A 22,248-nucleotide genomic window follows, 5' to 3' on the forward strand; every position below is an offset into this window, starting at 1 on the left:
GGGCAGTTGTGCAGAGCTTAATCCGACATTATTAGGGTTTGACGGCAGCAGCAGCAGCAGAACGTTGAAGGGAGCTGCCAGGGAAAAGCAAACAGTGGGGTTATGCTGTCTGGATTAGGGGCAACGCAGACAATGAAGGGACATGGTTCACCTCACTGTCAGTTGTTTTCATTGAGCACAGATGCTCTCCAAAGCAAAATCCAGGCTTCGTCCCGCAGCGAAAATATAGGCTTTGTGTTGAGGCTCCCATTATGTTTGCACCTATGCAACACAAAATGGTTACCGTGCTTTTACCCACCCACCCGACTGTTAAATGGCCCGTGGGATAAACTACAAATAGAGCATTAAATCTGCTCCACATTCAATCATCAGAGGCAAAATAAGAGTCTGGTGTGAAATAGAATGTCCTCAAAACTCCAACATCTACACGTGACTTCACAGCACGTGACCCTCGTGTGAAGAGAAAGCCTGAAAATCAATCGCAGTCGTCGCTCCTTCGGGTCAGAGGTCAAAGATGTGGGGAGGCTCCTGATGAGGAGAGAGGAGGTGCAGTCTGGGAGTTTAGGACCAAGATGGCGGATTACGGGCACACTAGAGGCTGGGGCGGCTCCCATGGCCCCTATAAGTTGACTAACGACCCCCCCCCCCCCCGCCTGCCCATGCCCTCCAGCAAGGTGATGAACCCAGGCTGGTCCAGCAAGCCCAGACCCCCCCCACACACACACACACAACACCACTGATTACAACCCCCGCCTCATCCAGAGTTTGTCCTCATAGCCACCCATGTCTCCAATCAGGGTGCCGGGGTCCTAATGGAGGCAGAAGGGCGTGAAGGAGAGAGTGAGGGACATCGCAGCGATGGTCAATCGCTCTGATTGTTGACGAGCGCAGGGGAGAGGTGGGGCTGCGTTGACCCCCAACAGAGCGGCAAGTTCTTTGAGATCTGGCCCCAAGATTTCACACTTTGAGGGGGTTGAGGGGGGGCCACGCATCCACAACAAAGCCCCACATTTCTGTCTAATCTCATTTTCTTTCATCGGCCACACTCTCCTCTGCGATCGATGCTGGTTGTTCCGTGTGTGAACGCACGTAACCTCCGACTGGCAGATACCTGGACTGCGGCCAGTCAGTCCACTCAAACCATTCAGTCACCCAGTTTGAATCATTCAGTCACATACATTTTATATTGATTGTTTTAGATTTTCTCCACCCAAGTGACTTGACGACTTGTGTATTTTTCTTTTTGTCCGCGCTCACGCTGCTATTTTTTATCTTTTATAAAGCCTGAGTGTGATTAAGAGCTACTAAAATTCTCAGGACGTCAAGAACTCTTAACACATAAAACAAAGATTTAACCCACCAACAGTAAAATGTACCATTTCCTCTCGACGCTCAGTCTGATGATTCTATAATTCCACATTCAACTGATAAGTGATTGAAAAAGATTAGAGATAACAGACAAATAAAAGATGAGATCGGACAGCGTACAAGTTTGACTTTTGTTTAAAATGTCAGAGAGTTTCCACTTTTCTCTTCAGTGAGTCTGGTCGTGCTGCCTGGCTGCTTAAATCTGGAAAATGATGGTATTTATTTGGCAGCTGCTGTTCTACATCAGCCCTGTCGTTCTGATTCGCTTTTACCAACTCGGAAACCACATGGAAGCGTTCTCGGGGAAATCTTTAGGAGGCAAAGGTCATCGGAAGTCATTGATCATGACAGATGAACGGTCATTAATTAGGGCCCGGGCGATATGTCCGCAAATTATATCCAGAGAAAGGTTTTCACATCACGATGAATTCATATTATTTTTATTTTTATTTGATTTCAAGACAGATTTTTGCAGAGATATTTCACTCCAAGTCGAAGTTCAAGGTGAACTGATAAAAAAAAAAAAAAACATAAAAAGTTAAATTATACCTTCAAGTACTTTTAATAATCTAAATATTCAGATAGATTCTTAGTTTTGTGCAGGAAATGAGTTTAAAAGTGGAATTAGATACGTGATGAACGCAGAGGCTGAAAGCTGTACTTTAAATAACCACGATTCAGAAGATAGAGGCCACTGTCTAACGTCTGACCCTCCGTTCTGTTGAGAGTGTATCCCCCGTCAGCGATAACTGCAGCACTCCAGCGTCTTGGGAACAATAAACCTGCTCTCAGGGTTCAGTTTGCCCTGAAAGCCTCCATCCACAACTCTATAGCTGCTCCACACAAAGCCGCTCCTAATGGAAAATATTGCCTGACCCTCTCCACTGATGTGGTCAATGCAGCCGTTAATGGACACACGACGCCTCGCGGCAAAAACCCATGATGAATGAACTTCCGTTTGGTAAAGACACTTTCTGGGTCCAGCTCCTCTGGGCTCTGACGCTGTGTTCTTTCTTTGTTGGCGTGCAAAACAAGATGCAGGGTACGATGTGCAATAGGTTCAGTTTGTTACACAAGAGGGGGGAACGTATTACACATTGATGAGGCTTCAGAGGGGACGCTGGTTTTCCCAAAATGAGTCCGACAATCTGTCTTCAGATCGGCGATGAATGAAATATTAACCCAGATTTCCTGTGGAGACTGAAAAAGAACAAAAAATGGGTCTGATAAAAGTTTAAACGATTATATTTTAAGAGAAGTGATATAGTTCCCGTCCTGACGCACGAGGCTGCAGATCACTTTGGGCCTATTTGACTGAACGAGTTTCCTCTTTAAATGCAGGAACAGCCTGAAAACAGAAACGAGGCCAAAACATCCCGGACTCTTACGCCGATTACGTCAATTAGAGGCGGAGTCTGTGTGGTAGCGATCAGGGGACGGAGGTATCAAGGTCCAGCGTCGTCTATCAACAGGACGTTTCACCCTCTTTTCATATCATCAAACAACTAATCGAAAACCAAACATATCAGAAGTATGAACGTAAATCAGGGTGAAGTACGCACAGTGACAGAAACCGCCTCGTATTCGACGTGTGCTTCACATTGTTGCTCTCTCAGGGTTTCAATCCGAGGATTACCTGCAGGACGGAACACTGGTACTGAGTCACAACAAACGCTATATGACGGAAATCTATTTTAATCAACGCATCGACACGTGGGCTCCCCGCGGAACGATCCCGATGGGATTTAGACTCCGACCGTCCGATGGGATCTGACATGTTAAGATGCGAGGCACATGCAGCTGTGAAATCGGACGAGGATGACGACGAGCAGGGCGGCCGTGTGCTGAACTGTACTGATATGAGCCAGGGGATTATGGGTAGTGAAACTGCAGGGCGGGCAGGGCAAGAATACACATCTGCGATGGAGATGATTTACAACGAGGGGAGTCGGGGGGTGGGGGGGGGGCAATCGATAGACAGATGTATAGCAGATAGATGAAGAGATGTGTAACTGGTGCATTGCAGAGGCAGAGCGAACCGTTTCCTCCGCCCGACCAAAGAGCGCAGTGATAGAAATCCGACCTGACCGTGCCAGAGGCTGGAGATGAGACACACTCGCACACACATGGAGGAACATCACTGAACCTCAGAAGGACAGTTTTTTGACGCTAGCAAAGTCAGAGGCCCCCGTAACGCTCCGACGCCGGAGACGACCCCGGGGGCCTCGAGTGGCAGCAGAGCAGAGCGAAAGAGCCGCAGTGGAGGAAAAGGAAGATCACACAGTAAATCATGAATAAATGTGATTCATGTTTAACGCGAGCAGAGACGGTTTTATCATTTCAAATCAAAATGGCTGCAGGTTTTTATTTTTCGAGCTAATCAATCATCTAATTGCGACAGCATCGTCCACTCATTCAGGGCTGATGGGATATGTAGTCCTTCCTCACTGCCTTCACTCGAACACTTCGTCCGTAACTCATTTTTCAGCTGGAGCGTAATTTAACAATGATGATGGATAGAAACACTAAAACTACAGATGCTGTGTCGTGACCTCTGACATGAAACCTGCTGTTTGCATCCGGCTTTTTATTTAACTCACGTCCTCCAAACAAAAAGTTGGAAAATGAAATAAAACGTACGATAGAAGCCTCTCGCCCGTAAACCCGAAGGAATGAACGTGGATGTTTCCGTGGTGCATGAGTCATTTTGTTTGGCTGCAGAGTCTCTGGTGGGAACGACGCATTTTTCAAGATGTCGGACTGAGTGCTGATGCATCTCGTCTCCGTCCCTGTTGCTAAGGACTCGCAGCTGTGCCGTTGCTAGAGATCAGCTGTCAATCAAGCTGTGGGAGTATGACTGTAAGTGGTTTTACATTTGAATACAGCACACGTTTACTTACAGTGGTTTCTCTCTGTGTGTCTCACACACACACACACACACACACACACACACACACTGCGGCTGCCTCCTAGCTGCAGCTGCCAGTGTGGCAGAACCAGTTGCTTTGACAAAGGACACAACTTCCCCTGGGTGTCAGTCGGACTGAAGACTTGATGCCCTGAATGTGGAAGTGTCACTGTTTGCATGAGCGTGTGTGTGTGTGTGTGTGTGTGACTTGAGTGAAGTAGTTCAGTAAAGTAATGGTCAGTTTGTTTTTAATGACATCACTTTTGCTCCGTTTACTCCTGGCGTTACTCTGCGGCTGTTGACCCGTCTGTTCCCGTCGCAGTTTGAAAACCTTGCGTTTGCATTAAAAATCGAATAAAAACACTAAACTGTCGCTTTAAAACACGAAAGACTGAATGAACTGAAAAGCAGAAGGATTTAAGATTGAGGAAAACAGAACTGGACGTTTCTTTAAATCTCTCGAGACTAAATCCTACATTTTGACAGCGTGATATTCTGGACAGTATCTGACTTTAGGTTTAAGCAGATTAAACGTGGACAGTATTTTGCATTTGCTCCATTGATAAACATTTGGCTGACACACAGTCTGACTCTGTCCTGCGGGATGGACGTGGGCGCGCGCTGGATTTGCCGCTTACTAAAACTGACATTCCTCGTGGCTGCAGCGCCATATGTGGAGCTGCTCACTCAGACCACGCATGGCTGCCTTCCATCATTAGTGAGGAATAAAAAATAAATTAAATTAGGCCTCGTAATTTCAAGCTTCCACCCCCCAGCAAAAAGAATATGCAGTGATTTTTTTTTTTTTTTCACGTGGGCTGGTTGTGTAGAAGTGTGAAATACAGGAAACATCTGAGCAACTGACCTAATTTAACAAGAGGAGGAGGAAACTATGAGACGAAAGGTCACATCCAGACGATTTGTTGGAGTCAAACATTGTGAAGGAAAGTGTTGAACCCCAGTTTGTCATTTATAATTATTATATATGTGTGTGTGTGTGTGTGTGCGTGTGTGCGCTCTGCTGGAGGAAGACATGTTCTGAAGTTGGTTGACTCATAATCTCGGCCTCGCCGAAGGACATAGGATGTTCTGCAGGCTGCTGGCGCCCCTTGGTGGATGGAGTCAGTTATGTTTAGGAATGAAAACGTCCAACATCTGAAGTTCACCACAAACAGTTTCACACACTGAAACCGGAAAGAAAGAATTTATCGGTGCAATCGTCACCAGATCATTTAAACTGCAAATGTGAACGAATGCTTCATGAAATGGCACCAAGTACAATTAAAAAAATATTCCAGTTGTGTGTTGATTGACATTTTCAGCCAAAGTGAAAATAAGAAACAAACGTCAGCGTTAATCCTCGTGACTTCAGGGCGTCTTCTTTACGCAGCACAAACACAAATCGCAGGAAACAAGGAAGTAGAACTAAGTGGATTTTTCCCCGACACGTTCTCCCGGGAGAGGAAGCTCCGGGAGAACAACAAAACAACTCCAACTCCAATAAACTCTGATGTTTCGCTGTTTGAATTTTAACAGAGGCAACATCCAGTCTGGAGAATCTCTGGGGTGCTGGCAGGTCAGATGGTAAAGGTCAAATTATAATGTTAACCTTTTTTTTTTACTGCTCATTCAGCCACAAAACTCAAAGAAACTTCGTCTAAAGGTTCAAATGAAGTCGTGGCAGTTTATGAATCTGCAGAAAGTCCTTCTCTCCGCTCTGTGATTGTGTTTTTGCAGCAGGGGTTGGATCCTGAGGCGTGCCCAGACCAGATGGAAGATTCAAACCCTCCAGCATGTTCTTCATCTTGCTTCTGTCTTCTCCCTGTTGTTCATAAGAAGCGCCACAGGGAGGCGCCCTGCAGGCATCCAGAGCAGATGTCTGAACCATCTCCGATGACTCCTTGTCCGCACGAACACAACTCTGCTTCCACGTCTGGATGATTTATTTAATTTCACAGATCTGTGACCCCAAAGATTTTCAAACAAAGCTGCAGAACTTCTCTACTTCTGAGATTAGAAGTGAGAAAAGTGCGCAGAGGTAAACACATTTAATGTGACCGATCGAGAGAGAGAGAAATAAACTATGATATCAACATGGTTGAAAGAGAGAGAGTGCAGTTCACACTGTGCAGAATGAAGTGAGAAAAAGTGGCAAAATCATACAAAGACATAAAAGCAGCATACATTTAAAATGCTGCAAACGATTCAATCATTCTCTAAGAATCGATTCTGCTTTTTGTTGTGATGTTCAGTTGACACTAACGTTCCTGTGCACATGTAGCATGAAGTTCCTGGTTGTGATAAATGGTGAAATGTGTTCATGTCGTGTAAACACATCAGAGTGACACTCACTTGTCCTCTTTACGACAATCAGCAGAGATGAGAGTCAGTCACTTGTTGGTATTTTAAAAACCTCTGAACGTGCAGCATTGAAAATCGGACCCAACGATTCAAACTGCATTTGATCTTGAATCGACATTTAACGTCAAAACTGTGACGTTTGCAGTGAATGAACTGGTGCGGAGCAAGAGAGCGAATAAATCAAGAGGCTCAATCGAAAGCTTCAGCCGAAGATTGATGGGGACGAGTCGACGCTGCTCCACAGGTGTTTTATTAAACTGACTCTGGATCTGGGACAGAGGACGGTTCACTCCGCAGACGATCTGCAGCCGTTGTTGTTAGCTCAATAGATTTTCACGAGCCGAGGTCGATAGGTTCCATCCTCCGACTTTGTGGTTAATATTATGAGAAAAGAAATTTAACAGGAGGAAAATGAATTGCTCTTGTTTGCTTTCTATTGAAAAATCTATATCAACCATTGAAGGTTTGTAATAAATGGTGAATTACTGTTCGTGGGTTAACTGCCGCTTCATCTTCAGTAACAGTTGAAGGCCTGTGATCGTTCAGAGACAAAGAGTTTATTGTGTTCCTCTTAAACCTGGACACATTTTATTATCAGGAGTGTTTCCCGCGCTGCCGGTCGAGACACTTCCAGCACCGGGGACGTGGAACCTGCGTTTTAGTGGCAAACCTGAGCGTTAGGACGACGATGAATTATTCCCTGGTCGTTGTTCAGCTTGAGGTCACAGGAAGTCAAAGAAGAGGAAAATATGAGAGGATGCTCCACACAATCAATACAGTCATTTAAATTGAATAGTTGCAATTGGAAAGGGATTTAATGAATCCATGAATATGACCTGTAGGTGGCGCTGCATCAGAAAGTGGAGCCTGGTTAATCTGATTAACATAATCAACAGTTGCCTCTTTAGAGAGATGATCAGTGACAACATGAAGGTGATCCAGTGATGACAGGAGCACCCTCCTCCTCTTCATCCTCCTCTTCATCCTCAGTGTAGTGACGCGTGTGTGTGTGTGTGTGTGTCTCCTGCAGACAGACACATCTTCTCTTCATATAATCTGTGGGATTAGAGCCGCCTGTCTCCTCCTGGATGAGACGCACCTCCTCTGCGCTCCTGCGTCTCCATCCTCCACCGTCTCCTTTATAAACAGATCATGTCATTCATCTAAAAAACGCCCCTTTCTCCTCTCTCCTCCAGGCGGACGCCAGCGGAAGCCGCCGGAGCTCAGCCTGCGGCGCACACGCACCGTTCCCCCCGCTGACATTTGACGCAGATCCCGGCGTCACGCACGAAGCCGGTGGGGGGAAGTGTCGGAGATGCCCGAACTACCTGTTTGCTCCCCGGGGCTGCAGGGCTGAGGGATGCCGCCTCGGTTTTACGCAGCGGAGGCTCTTTGAATCCGCAGCCGCACAGATTCCCACTGAGCCACTTTGCGCAAGTTGGAGATAAAACCTGTGACCGTGCATGTGCAGGATGAAGGTGAAGGGTGCCGAGCAGGCAGCGGTCACCCTGCCGGGAAACTTGCAGTGAGCCCGGAGGAGAGTTGAGGAAGAGGAGGAGGCGAAGAGCCAGAGCCAGAGGAGGTGATGTCCGGGTCTCTTCAGCTGGACCCCGGGCTGCTGCTGCTGATGCTGCTGCTGGTGATGATGATGGCCTGCTGGAAAACACCAGGGATGGTCGAAGCGAGTGAGTCAAAGCTGAACTGTCTCTACATTTCTCATTTTCAATCAGGGATCTCATCATCTGGCTCCAGAGTTTAGTTCACACAGGAATGAGAAAGGTGTCTTTGTTCCAAATGTTCATTTCACATCATTCGTGAGCATCATCATTGAATATAAGCAGATTCAACGAAGAGAGAAATATGAGCACACATGCTAAAGCTGCATAAGACAAATACAAAAATGATCTCATCCTGTTACTAAGAATCAATCTGACTGATGCAAAACAGGAATAAAGTAGTTTAAAAAAGTAAATCTTCAGTTTATATGTTGGACAAAAAGTGTGTAATTACCCTTATTTTTCATTTTTAAACTGCTCAGTGTTTGTCTTCTTGTCCCTTATTCCTATTTTTACACAGATGTGCAGAAACAACTCTGAATATAAATCATAAATATAAGGAAATGACAAAGTTCAGACCTTGTTTTGCATTTTTAAGATGCTCAACCTATTTCTTTTTTCTCCCATTATTCCATTTTCACTACTCCCTCAATATAAATATCACAAACAGGAGAAAAAGACCATATTCAGGCTTTATTTTGCAGCTAAAATGGGAAATTAGATCCAAAAGTTTCATGTGAACCTGAAATTTGAGGGAATCTGTACATTGATCGATTGATTGATCGATTGAAGAAGCATGAACATGGAGCCTGGAGTGTAAACAACACGTGGCTTCAGTGAATAAAGGAGACAACAAGGTACCGAACTAATTTAAGAGGAGCTTTGCCTTGAAATTAAAAAAATCATCATCTCTGGCAAAGGTCGGGATCTTTTATTCTTCCCATCATCCCGAGCGTTGGGAGCACGACAGCGTTACATTAACGTATTGCTTCGTCTGTTGGGTTTGCTGTCACACTATTCACGTCTTTTGTTCCAAGCAGCAGTTGTAAAACTGTCAAAGTTAAATCGAGAGTCTATCGGGGGATTTGAATTTCAAAGCTCCCTCTCTGCTGTTTAATTAACTGTAGTGGGAAAGCACTGGCTCGTAAACCATCCGACCCTCCGCTCACATTCCTGCTCTCTGCACCTTTCACACCAGGGTCTGTGCAGTTCAGCCCCAGCAAACAAAACCCACGTGCGTCTCCTCGGAGGCCGATCTGTATTTACGAGTTATCGATTCGACCAATGAAGCGCGTGTTATATTTCCCTTCACCTTCTCTCCAGGGGCTCGTCAACGTCCTGCTGCCACCGCCTCTGGTTTTCAAAGAGGATTTTCATTCACGCAAAAAACAACTGGAGGCTTCGAGTTAAACTGTTAAATGAAATGAAAAAACGTTGCCAGAGTAGCTGCCGGAGAGAAAATGATGCTCACAGCAGTTCAGGATGCACTCATCTGATTTCAGAAGATTGATGCTGCAGGGAGATTTATGGAATGAGGTGGTGCCAACTGATCTTAACTTCACAAGCTCCGGCTCCAAATGTTTTATCGTTTATTAACTTCTCCAACAACTTTGGGACATATTTTGCTTCACCAAGCAGAAGAAGCTTTGACCAGCGCTCTGTCGGAGCAGCGGCTGGGACTCATCAACATAAGTGGTCACAGATTTATGCAGAAAGATCTGAAAGAGACGAACGCGGCATGGAACGTCTCTTTCAGTCTGCGGGGGGCCGATTGCGTGTCTGTGCCCAGGGGCCCGTTGTGTGTCCGGTGGTACTGTATCCCGATCAGCATGCACAGGTTGTTGCTGGATGTGCAGCCTCCACAGAGACGCACATCCATCACAGGGGGAGGCAGCAGGGAGCCATTAGCCAGATGAGACTGTCAAACTCCATCAGCCAACTGTTACTCTGCCGCAATTTACAGTCGAGGCGTACGTCACCCGCTACTCTACTCCAGGAGCAACCGCGTAAACCACGGCTGTCACCGGGTTGTTTTGTTTTTGTGGCGGCGGAGGCCCCGTCACTGTGGCGTTGCTATAGGGACCGCAGAGGGAGGCGTTCGTGGATCTGACAGCAGGTTTGCTGGGAGCTTTTGTGCGTCTCCTCGTATGAAATAAAGCAGATATATATAAAACACACATCTTTAATTGAAGCTCTGTGCCTGTTTGGAACGAGCTGTTCTCTTGGTTTGTGGCGTCGCTTGTTGTAATAGAATCAACTTCACACTTGACACCGAAAACATTTCCAGATTTTAAATAGAAAGAAGCTGTGGCGAATACGCCCACTTGTTGGATGATGCAGGGCGAGTTATATGTTAATTTCATACGTCCTGAGATTTGTTTTTGCAAAGTTATAAAATCCTTAATCAGAGTGAACGTGAACCTTCGCGGTGAAGTGGCTTCATGTCCCTGTCCTGTGGTTTTATTGGCTGCGTGTGAAGGAAGTTAATATTTATCATATACTCTTACAGGAGGTGCATGAATCTCTTCATATCTGAAAAGTGTCGATAAGAGTGAAAGAGAGATGATACGTGAACTTAGAGTGGTGAACAGGGTGAAGGACAACGAAGGACATGTGTGTCTGTGCTTTTACATCCACCTGAACTGAGATATTTCATCACTTAATCAATATCCACATTCTCCTCCTCCACCCTCTCTCCATCGTGGGCTTTTTCTCCACCACTCCCTCCATCATTGATCTCCCCCCCCCCCCCTCTCTCTCCGTCCATCCATCACACTTTGCCCTTCGTCTGTCTTTTCTCTCAAAACCAAAAGACTGAAAAATCCACTCGTCATCTCTTGATAGCCGCCCGAGATAATTGCTCTCTCTCCTCGTCCTCCTCATCCTTCTTTTCTTCTTCCCCCTCCGCTGTCGTATTCCTGTCATCTTTCATCCTCCTCCCTCTCTCCACTGTTTGCTCCCTCTCATCTCCGTCTCTCCTCCTCTGTCTTCCTGACTCGATCAAAGCCGCCCCTCTTATCTCCTGTGCTGGTGTGTGTAATGTAATTGCAGAAGTCTATTCAGCGTGCGCTGCGCTGCGGCCGCGGCGGATGAAGGCGGTCGGGGGGGTTGAGCAGCTGTAACGTGACGGGAGTTTCGAGGGAATCTTGGCAGAGACGAGGGAACACGGTGTTGATGTGTGTCTCACTGTGTTTCTGTTTGTGTAGGTGGATTTCTGTGCATTGGTTTTCTGGTTGTCTAATTTCTCCCCACCCCCCCCCCCCCTGCTGGGGCCAAAAGTATGTGGACAGCATATGGAGATTTTAGGGACGATCATTCCCTCCCTCTCTCCCCAGTGAACAAATCCAGCTCCGTGTAGAAACCGTTTTCCCAGTTTGATGTGGGTAATTGGACTCGAGGGTCAAAGGTCGAGGTCATTGACCTTTGACACACTCGGGTGTTAGGGTTAAGTTTCTCTGGGCGTCTTCATACTTTTGACCCCAAAGTGCAGATTCTAGTTTCAGATGATTGTTCAGACGTGGAGAACTCCCGTCAGGTTCTCTGACCCGAGGAGGACGAGCTTCTTTTCGCGGCCGCTACTTGACGCAGAGCTCGGCCGATTTCTACGCCTACAGGATCAGGAAATAGACCAGCATGCATTGCAGACACAGGACAGGTTGGGGTTTTTTTTTTTTTCTCAACTGCAAAAAACCTCCCACCTTCTTGCTCTTGTTGCCACGTGGCCTCGTTCACTTCGCCACCCACACGCGCTTGATGCAACGCTTTTAGAAGCTGTCAGAGTGCATTCTGGGAAGCGATGTTGTTGAAATGTAGGGGGGGGGGGGGGGGAGGCTGGCTTGCATAATGAGCTGTGGTTAGCTTGTTAGCCTGAGATGGAGCTTGACATTCACGGTCATCCTCCGCAGAGTCCTCGCTCTGGAATCAGGTTGTGTCTGTCACTGCTGCCGCCTCCACCGGCCCGGAAAGAGGTTCTCTTTGTTTTCTGCAGAGAGGTGGTGATGTCATTTTAGTTTTGAATGTCACTGCTCCTAACAAGGTGGCAGTCAGACGCACTCAGGAGGTAGAGCGGGTCGTCCACTTATCACAATGTCGGGGGTTCAGTGCCAATCTGAAGTGTCCTTGGCATTATTTCCCCTCGCCACTTTTTTACTTTTCCTTTGCCTGCAGAACATCGTTAATACGAGTGTCCTCACATTTACATCTGAGGGATTCCGCTGACTCCTTAATCCGAAGGGACTCACATTGACAGAGGAGACGGGTAAATTGTCCTCACCACTGTGTCTTGCTCAAGGACACGTGGACAGGATGTTGATGGGAACGTGGGCATGATGGAGTATCTGTGTGGATGTTGCTTTGTCGTTCAGGACGTCCAGGCCGGGAGCAGGACACTGTTCGGACCGGGGGAGATTTGTATATTAGCCAGGGAACATGAGCTGTCCTTAACAAACTGTCCTCTGTGTCTCCCACAGGACACAAAGTTGAGTGTTTAGATTTTGTTCAAAGTTGTTTCCTGCTTGAAATACAGGCATCTGGACGTACAACCATTAAAGTGGTAGTGAGCTTTTCTCTGTTTCCTTCTTTACTTTTCACTTTCTTCTTTTCTTTCTTGCTCAGATGAAAAAAGTCAAAGTGTAATTTGAAGTACACACACACTCACAAATATCAACGTGTGTGAAATCAACAGTGTTTAAAAATCCGCACCAAGCTTCCATGCACAAGTACAAGTAATTCACAGAAGTTTGAATCCGAAAACTCTTGAACCTCATTGTTTCTACTCATGTGAAGTTCTGTGTGACTTTGACTTTGACCCGAGGAGAGGCCGCAGGCTGACGTCCATTATTCATGTTGCTTTATTTATCTTTAATGGATCAATTTGCCTGAAGAAGATAAAGGTTGAAATCTTCTTTCATTTTCCTCTGGAGAAGAAACAGATGAAGTCCAGTGACAAATGTGGAGGAAGTTCTCTTACAAACCGAGACTGGACTCATTTTATACAGACGTCCCTGACTACTACTAACGTGTGTGTGTGTGTGTGTGTGTGTGTGTGTGTGTGTTACAGCTGTGCCAGCGGCCCCTGTGAATGTGTCGGTGACCCAGCTGAGGGCGCACTCAGCCATGGTGACCTGGAACGTCCCTCAGGGAGACACTGTCATTGGATACGCCATCTCGCAGCAGGTACAGTACTACAGTGTCATCACTTCCCATGTGTGTGTGTGTGTGTGTGTGTGAGAGAGAATATTTACTTTACTGGCAACTGAGCTCAAATATAATTTTTTTTCTTAATTGGTTTAATCCACAAAAAGCCTAGAAAATAATTTGCTCATTAAACTGAGTCAATCTTTCTCTCGCCACGTTCCCCCTGATCCCGCCTCTCCTCGCTCTGCGCTCTCATTTGGTTCGAGGCCAGTTCATTTTTCAGGGATGCTAATTGACAGGGTTTGAATTATGAATCGAACGCCCAGAAAACATGGCCCGCCGTCGGGTTCTGGGTCAGAAAACGTCCAGAGCTGAATCATGTTCCTTTTCAGATCTGCTTTTATCTCTTTTTTTTTTTTTTTTTCTTCCTCTGTTTCCTGCCGCTCTCGTCTGCAGGGGATTTTTAAAAGCGCTGCATCATTCACAAGGCCAGTCGGCAGTCAGCATTTTGCTCTGAGACACTTTGAGTCTCGACGGGTCGGACGTGGCTCCTTAAAGAAAAGGAAAGTAGCAGAAGGATGTGGTCGTAAATAGAAAAATTGAAATGCTTCCAGGGACTTTGAGCAATAATAATAATAATAAGAAGAAAGAAAGGAAACAAATCTTAATATAAAAGTTTGCAGACAAAGGAAGGTGTGAAACTTTCTACGTGTCCAGTTAGTGAGGAAAAGCACAAAAACCACCACACAATCTTCATTTTGATTTCAAGTTAAACATGATGTCAACTGCAAATGTTCATCTGCAGATTCTGCATTTTCAGACGACCTCAGGTTTAACGCAGACGCTCCCCCTTTCCTCCCTCCCTCGGCTGCATCGCTGCAAAATGACGTTTCACATTAATTCTGCTCATATTTCTCCACGTCTCGCTCATCTCACGTCTCCTGAAGCCGAGGCTGCAGACTCAGCTCGCCCTAATCACTTTTTACCACCCACAGTTTTGGCAAAAAAAGGAACAGACATTAGCTGAGCTCTGAGTGGGAGTCGTCTCCATTAGTGGAAATGATTTGGCCAGGACTCGTCTCGCAGGAGGAACATCTACAGGCGACGCCAGAAAAAGCTGGTTTTTCATTTCTCTTGTTTTTCTTTTTCTCCTTTTTATTTTAAAAGTTCCCTCACGTCTCCGCAATCCATCAACCTTGTGGCATTTTCTGGAAAAACAAGAGGATGTAAAACATATTCTGCCGTAACCCCAGAATGCACTTATGTAAAGTCCGTCCTCAAATGTGAATAGAGGGAGGAGGTGGGAGCAGGTGGATGCAGGTTTTATCTCCTGCGCTCTGACTGTTAGTCATCAGAAGTCGCTGAGAAAGAAAGTGAGGAAGTGCAGTTGTATAAAAGCTCAGTCAAGCTTATCTGCAGCTTTTTAGAATAAGCAGCCGAGGTGGAGCTCGGGCAGATTATTCCACAAATCCAGCAACAAGCTGAGCCGCGTGTTTGTGAAGGAGAAACAGGGCGAAGGAATGTGCTCAAAGAGAAGCTCCACTCATCTGAAGTTGTTCCAAATCCCAGAGCGCCGGCTGTCGAGATTCACACATTATGCAACTCTCTCTCTCTCACACACACACACACACACACACACACACAGAGGAACTAACCCAATTTAAGATGCAACATCTGAAACTCCCAATAATCCTCATTCTGATCCATAAATCCCAAACGATGACATTGTAATTGACGTGGACGGACGTTAATGAAGTCGGTCCCTGCTGATTCTGCACAAAGTGTCTGTTTTGAAATCGAAACGACGTGAGATCGTCTCCTGCTGCTCTTCACCGCTGACATGCACGACCCTGCCGACTTCCCCCAAACTTAGCTGTGTAACCTAACTTCGTCCTCACCGTTGAATCTTTGTTCGTGGATTTGACTCTTTGCACTCGTCGGGCAGCTCTTCTCCACATTCTCTGTTTCCTCCAAACGATGATTTCTGCTGCTGAGCTGCCTTCAGACCTAATTTCTCCCAGTGGGGCGGGAAGTGCTGCAGCTGAACTTCATATGAGGTGAAGCTGCTTGTTACTGGAGGCTCGTGTTTGCATTTATAACATCAGAAACAAAGATTTCCCTTCATTAACATGCTAAATGTGTGTGTGTGTGTGTGTGTGTGTGCACTCCGTATACAAACACCCGTCAGGTGTCACGTGCACTTTCTTGTGTTTGTACATTTGTCTCCAGAGGCAGGACGGCCTGATGCAGCGCTCCATCCGAGAGGTGAACACGTCGAGCCGCTGGTGTGTGTTGTGGGACCTGGACGAGGACACACACTACAGCGTCCAGGTGAGATCACACACACACACACACACACACACATACTGTGTCTTCATGTTGTTTGTGTTTATATTTGCGTCTGATTCATGTTCACGTTTTTTTAAAACCTGAAGGAGAAATTTTCTTTTTAATGTTTGTAATTTAGGGACGAAAGAATTCAGTCTGACATACGTACATCCTGACGTCTGTTGAACGTTTCATAATCCATCACAGCTCAAGAGACCTCATCCACATTCCGTCCTCCAGCCGGAGGACTCGTGTTGAATGTGCTCGTCAGCAGGCAGATGTCCCGAGGAAGTGTCACAGAGCGCTGAAGTCTCGCCAGCATCGGGTGGGGGGGGGGCTGAGGTTTGACCTCCGACCTCCCTGTGGACGGGAGGACAGTAAGAGGAAGGAGAGAAGTGAGGATTTCTGTGTGGACAGTTGAATGGTTTTCCAGAGGGAGAGGACGGATCAGGGAGAGGACCAAACTCCAGGACTTGAATATTTACTGTTGTCGCTCTGCCGTCGCTGCTTCAAACATCGGTGTTCTGCTCAAATGAGAAATTCTCCTTCAGACGTGTTGATTTCTTTCAGTTCTAAAAGATTTTCACTCCTCTCTCCTTTTATCTTTCGAGCCCCGACTCTGCGTCTTCTTTCCCAGAAACATTTGTCCTCCGCTGATTATCCAGGACTGCGGCCAAAAACAAAAGCTGGTTGCTCGTTAAATACACCCTCGCACGGCGTTACACAACGCCTCGCCCTCGGTCAATGACGGGCTCTCTGATATATCCTCAGTATTTCAGCAGCACTTTGTTGTTTGTCTTTATTTAGGTGCAGTCCGTCGGGCCGCACGGGGACAGCCAACCCAGCCGCGCCGTCCACTTCAGGACTCTGGAGAGAACTGACCATTATCCAGTCGGAGTCCTGGACCACCGTAAATACACCCAGTACACACAGTACACACTGTACACACAGTACACACAGTACACACGTGTGATTGTTGACGTTTGACGGAGCTGGATGTTGATTGGTCCTCAGATGAACCAGCGATGGAAGGTTTGGGAATGACTCCGCACCTTCAGACAGGAGAGCTGCTCATCATCACCACGGTGCTGCTGCTGTGGGCAGGTGAGCCGCCATGTGTGTGTCTGTGTGTGTGTGTGTGTGTGTGTGTGTGTGTGTGGAGGACGATAGGTTTTCTCATGCCACCATCATCACCACCTCCCCGTCATGAGGACATTGTCTTTCCTAGTTGTTTTGTGTCCCCTCTTGATCACGTTGAGTCTCTTTGTTTGATCTTGTCATCGTTTTGTGTCTCTCTGTTGTTGTCTTGTGTGTCTTTGTGTTCATTTGTTTCTTCAGTGTCTCCATGGCAACATTTTATTGTCTTTGTCATTGTCTCTTTGTGCTCATTTTCCTTCTGTTGTTGGTCACTTCGTGTCCCCTTACGTTCACGTCATGTCTCTTTGTGTCACTCTGAGGACGTTTTGTGTCTTTGTTGTCATTTTGTGACTCCACTGACTTCTTTTGTGTGTTTGTCTTTGTGCTCCAGCCGTCATCGCCCTGTTCTGCCGACAGTATGACATCATCAAAGACAACGACTCCAACAGCAGCAAAGACAAAGCCAAGCGGCCGCTGGTCCGCGCCACCTCCACCTACTACAACGCTTCGGCCGGCAGCTCGCCCGTCTACCACAACGGAGCCGTGCGCAGCAGCAGGGTGACGCATTCCTCCTCCTGAGCCTCCTCTCCGTAGTTTCAATGCACCTCTTCTCTATAATGCCGCGTCGTTCCAGGCTGCCAGAAATATTCAGTTTCCTCTGAAGGGCCCCTTGTTGTTTCATCAGAGGTCTCCTAGCAACCAGATCCGCCGTTATCAAAGCTAAATATAAAACCGCTCAGCTGGAAACGCAGAGCGAGCTGCAGACGCTCGTTTGGGTTGTTGCCGCGCATCAGTGGGAATGAGCAGAGTTGACTCTGCGGCTCTGTGAAGATGTTTGTTGTCACCTGGCTGCGAGGAAGAGCGCCGACCCGACGCCATGTGAACACAAACACAGCAGAGGATCAAACATCAGAAAACAGAAGAAGAGAAAAAGTTCCTCAGTTCCCCCGAGATCACTGAGGGAGAGAGTGAGAGAAGTCTCTGACATCACGACTGCAGGTTTCATCCGGTCCCATTGATGCTGCAGCTCTAATTTTAAAATACATAAATATTACAGAAGTTTTATCTGGAACATTTGAAAACTGTCGGTTCGGCTGCACAGGATGAATTTAGAAAAACATTTGAGAGCTGTGGGCGAAGATTAACTGAGTTTCAAATGCAACACTGAGCTTTTAATTGAATCTATTAGAAACATGTTCTCAACCATTAAAACACACAAAGCACCAAACACGATGAGCTTCCTCTCCGGCTGCTTCGCTAACGAGGAACGCCACCTCCTCGTTATCGACGTCCCCAAAGTCACTTGGTTCTAATTTCTTATATTTTTCAGCCAAAACACACGAAGCAATTAAACTTAAACTGAGTCCGATGGGACGTCTTCATGAATGTCCGTGCTGGTTGATTCTAAATCTTTTGACAGACGTAGGCCAGGGCACGTGGCGCTGCACGAGAACGTGAGCCGCACTCTTGTGAGGTTTATGAGTCACGTTCATGTTCTGTCTCTTTGTGCTTGTGACTCATGTGTTTGTTTCATCTCAGTGTCGTTGTCTTCTGGTTCCAGCTGCACAGAGCCTCGTCCTCCATCAGCATCATCAGAGTCTGAGGTGTGGATGCTGCCGAGACTCGGGGCGAGTGCCGCTCGAGACGACGTGCCGTGTTAGCCGCAGGAAGCTCGGCGGGATTATCCGGAGAGACGGAGAATTTCTGGGCCTGAGGGACGAGAGCGTGAGATTCAATGTAAAATATGAGGAGTGAGAAGCAGCTCATGCAAATCCAATTCAAATCAAGCGGAGGCGGCCCACTGTGGAGGAAGTGGAGGACCGCTGCCCTCCAGTGGCGGAGGACGGCAGCATCATGGGAACAGCAGGAGTTTGGCTTTGCCAGTCGAATATTTTCAGCTAATTCTCCGATAATGTTTTTCTTCATAAGACTTAACGTGAACATTTGGCAGCATGTCGCCCACGATCACCTCAGAGTTACCCTCCATACACTGTGTGTGTGTGTGTGAGACCATTGTTACTCTGTGATTTCTATTTCTAATTCATTCTCAATAGTACTAACATCACAGTCTGTATTATATGTAAGTAGAATCTGTACATACAAGTAATTTAATAGTCATTTCAACAAACAGTTGAATGTTGAAGGTTGAAGGTACGAACAAACGAACAAAACCGAAATTGGCTCAATTGAATTTCATATCATGATGTCGAAAGGCTGTAATCATGAAATTATAGCCAATCATCATCAGTTAATTAACTGAATGTAATTACTCTAGAAATTGACTGGAGTTGATCTCATCATGCAATAAACTCCACACCAGAGTCATTTGTGGAATCTAATTTAAAATCCAGTGATTTCCTAACATATCCGAAGGTAGATTTGATATTTTTGGACGGAAATATTATAATAAATGTAGATATTCAAAAGACTAAATTTATTTCTTGCAAATTTAAAAAGAAATTGCAGTTTTCTGAAGGACGACAACCTGTAGCTTTGTTTTGTTTTGTACACTCAGGGTTATTTCAGTCTTTTGTCTGTGGAACACTTTCAGTCAAATCCCTTTTCACTGTGTCTCTGAGGGGATCAAGGATTTTCTTTGTGCGTGTATTCTCCTGTTTCAATAAACACACCAGACCGTTATGGTGGTATTACAGTAACAACATGTACATATACACACTGTGCTGAAACCTGCACACACTCTACACATAATACTATAGTAGTAATTCATTAGAAATAGTGAGTCACGTGTTATAGATACCACCATTTGTGTCAGTGTTGAAAGTCTCATGTCTCATGTGTTGTTCATCTGTAACTGTTTAACATGTGTGACAGTACGTGTAGTGGACAGCAGATGGCGCCAGAACTGTGAGAGACGATGGACAGAAGACAGATGTGTGTACATGTGCAATGAAATCAGATTTCTGTAGAACTGAATTCAGCAAATGCAGATTTTTGTTCTGAATATTTACTCTTTGAATGTACTGCATTGTACTGCATTGTACTGCATTGTACTGCATTACGTCTGTTTTATAAAGTTAGCTCCAGAGTGAATGGGAACAGATCTTTGGACCCTTAATCTGTGATTACATGTGAACTTATAGTTGAACAAATATCGTTTGTTTGCAAATTAGAATGAAAAGTGTATTTTGTGAACATTGATCACCAGGTGTATCGGCTCACTGTGAGAACCAGGTTTTGTCTGCAGACGGAGATGGTCGGTATAGTTCTGTGTCGGCATTCAGCCCCGGTGAAGGTGAGCAGCAGCTTTGGGGTGTTCGGGGTCAGAGGTCAAGATCGAGTATCTTTCTCCTGTGTATTCTGTCTTTTTGGCCTTCGCTTGCTTCCTTTCAGTAGAAAAACAAAAAGCAAGTAAAGGGACCTAGATCCAGCGGTGAGGTAAAGGGCAGGTCACCGTAAATACCACAGCTCGCCCCGGGCTCGTTGTCTGGGGGGATACCGAAGGAGGGAGAGAGGCTGAGTCCCGGATGAGAAGATGGATCAAGTGCCGTCGAAGGAATCTCTGATGTTGTGCCATCAGACTTTCTCTGAAGGAAACCGAGGATCTAAATGTGAGTCAATGAGATTTTGATCGGACAGATAGAACAGCGCTCCTTGTGCGTGGCGCCAAGTCGTCATCTCTCCCATGCTCCATCCCGAGCAGGTCTGGACAGCAGAATGTTATTGGCTCAAATCCATATTGAATCATCTCTGTTTTCTTTTGTGACCATGTCAAACTTCAGTGAAACAGACAGAACCCAGGTGCGTTCTGTTCGGCTCCGTGCTCCCCCCATAGAGAACCTTAGAGGTTTATTCCTTACATCATTTTAATATTACATGCTAATGTTTGAAATAGAATAGTTTAAATAGAATTACTAATAAAAACATATACAAACTCCACCCCCGCGAGTCTGTCTAACTTGGTATATTCCAAGTTCCCCTTCTCCATAAATCCCATTGGACTCCTCCTCTTCCTGTTTGCCAGTCGGTACTTCCTGGATCCGGAGCCCATAGATCTTCATGAGGTGAATCCTGTTTCAAATATCAACTCAGTTATTCGATCTTCTGTGTGTTCGACGTGTCGCTGCACGTTTTTCATTGTTCACTTGTGTTTTAGAGGAAAACTCGTCTCATTAGTTCCTCACGTCAATGCTAAGCTAAGCTAGCATCACAAGCTAACCACACCTGTTTGAAATTCTCTTGTAAAACACTTGATCACTTGTTTTGTCCGGAACTAAACTATGGAAAGTAAAACATGGAAACAAAGTCACAGGTTAGTTTGTCGTCTAAAATATTCTCTCATGTTTGGAAGGAGAGGCTACAACACGCAGCTTCACCACCAGATGTCACTAGAGTCTACACGTTGTATCAACAGTGATGTATCACCCAGCTCTACCAAACCCCAAATACATATATATAAATAAATATATATATATCATTTGATTGAAAACATCAGTGAGTTGTAGTTGTACAAACACTAAGCTGTGTGAATTGATGGAGAACACAACCCTGACTGACTGTGACTCTTACTTCCTGCAGACCTCCAGCTGTCTGTCTCAAGCTGAAGGCCTCTCACAGCAGCACAGAGCCAGTTGCACCAGATGTGGCAGACTCTGGCTCCAAATGCACAAGATGGAAGCTTTTGTGTGTCCTGGATATTTTGGCATAAATCCTGCCCAGCTCACGATATGATGCTATTAAGATATTACTCTTCTGTCTAATGCTTGAAATTGTGAGCACTACTTATGAATAAAGTTGAATGTATTGTTTCTTCAACCTTGGCTAATAGTCATATTTAATGTGTTGGTCAGTTTATTCTATATGTTACAGATGTAATACTTAAATATCTGCCAATCATATAAAATTCATCAACATGGAACCACTTCCTCTGGTCCCGGGATGTGGCGATGGAGTTTTGGAGCCTGCGCTTACCGAGCCGCTGGTTCCCATGACCAAGGATCTACGAGCCAGCGCTCTTACCACTCGAGCCATTCACCTGGACACATATCTTTGCTTTCTTCGAACCTTTGACTATTTGCGTTGGGTTTGAACAGTGAAAATTGCTTGGATGTCACAAGAATTGAACTCATGTCCCACAATCTACGGGTCAACCTTCTAACCATCTGAGCCGCTGCATCAGACACATGCTCTGGTTATCAGTCACAGTGAGGATTTGAACCAGCTCCTCACTGATACACCCTTGTGTTTGTGCACCAACCCTCCACACCACCAAGTCCCCTTCACATTCACGAATCTTCTCGTGGCGCCTTTAACTCTTCACTTCGGAATCAAACTTAATAAATTCACTGGCTCCCATAAGATTTGAACACACGACTTCAGATGTGCAAGTCCATCCTCTGACAGACTGAGCGACTTGACCAGACACACTTCAGCCTCTGTCTTCTTGAAATGACAGGTGTCTGACAGTGAAGTTCATTGCCCCCAGTCGTGTTGTGA

At 45.9% G+C, this 22,248-nt stretch overlaps 1 protein-coding gene across 4 annotated transcripts; it reads left to right on the forward strand.

The window, feature by feature from the left end:
* The first annotated feature begins 3,423 nt into the window (after positions 1–3,423).
* Positions 3,424–21,567, forward strand: LOC109645263 (fibronectin type III domain-containing protein 4-like). Of its 4 annotated transcripts, none has more exons than XM_069520960.1 (9): positions 3,424–4,227; positions 7,834–8,322; positions 13,253–13,368; positions 15,559–15,660; positions 16,465–16,567; positions 16,672–16,761; positions 17,186–17,352; positions 18,356–21,064; positions 21,331–21,567. In XM_069520960.1, the coding sequence occupies exons 2-8, from the start codon at positions 8,223–8,225 to the stop codon at positions 18,395–18,397; spliced, it is 720 nt and encodes a 239-aa protein (XP_069377061.1). In that variant the 5' UTR covers positions 3,424–4,227; positions 7,834–8,222; the 3' UTR covers positions 18,398–21,064; positions 21,331–21,567. The 4 variants fall into 4 exon arrangements, with proteins under 4 accessions (XP_069377061.1, XP_069377060.1, XP_069377058.1 ...); XM_069520959.1 differs by lacking the exon at positions 3,424–4,227 and adding an exon at positions 21,104–21,246 and having other exon boundaries at positions 7,548–8,322; positions 18,356–20,816; XM_069520957.1 differs by lacking the exon at positions 3,424–4,227 and having other exon boundaries at positions 7,548–8,322; positions 18,356–21,246.
* Positions 21,568–22,248: the final 681 nt, after the last annotated feature.

Source organism: Paralichthys olivaceus, chromosome 24, assembly GCF_024713975.1.
Source record: "Paralichthys olivaceus isolate ysfri-2021 chromosome 24, ASM2471397v2, whole genome shotgun sequence".
Classification (NCBI taxonomy): Eukaryota; Metazoa; Chordata; class Actinopteri; order Pleuronectiformes; family Paralichthyidae; genus Paralichthys; species Paralichthys olivaceus.

What these genes read in the sequence shown, in the direction of transcription:
- LOC109645263 (XM_069520960.1), top strand. Translation starts at nt 8,223, where the DNA reads ATGTCCGGGTCTCTTCAGCTGGACCCCGGGCTGCTGCTGCTGATGCTG. An exon ending in GATACGCCATCTCGCAGCAG is followed by an intron (nt 13,369 to 15,558) that starts GTACAGTACTAC and finishes ATTTGTCTCCAG; the next exon opens with AGGCAGGACGGCCTGATGCA. An exon ending in ACACACACTACAGCGTCCAG is followed by an intron (nt 15,661 to 16,464) that starts GTGAGATCACAC and finishes GTCTTTATTTAG; the next exon opens with GTGCAGTCCGTCGGGCCGCA.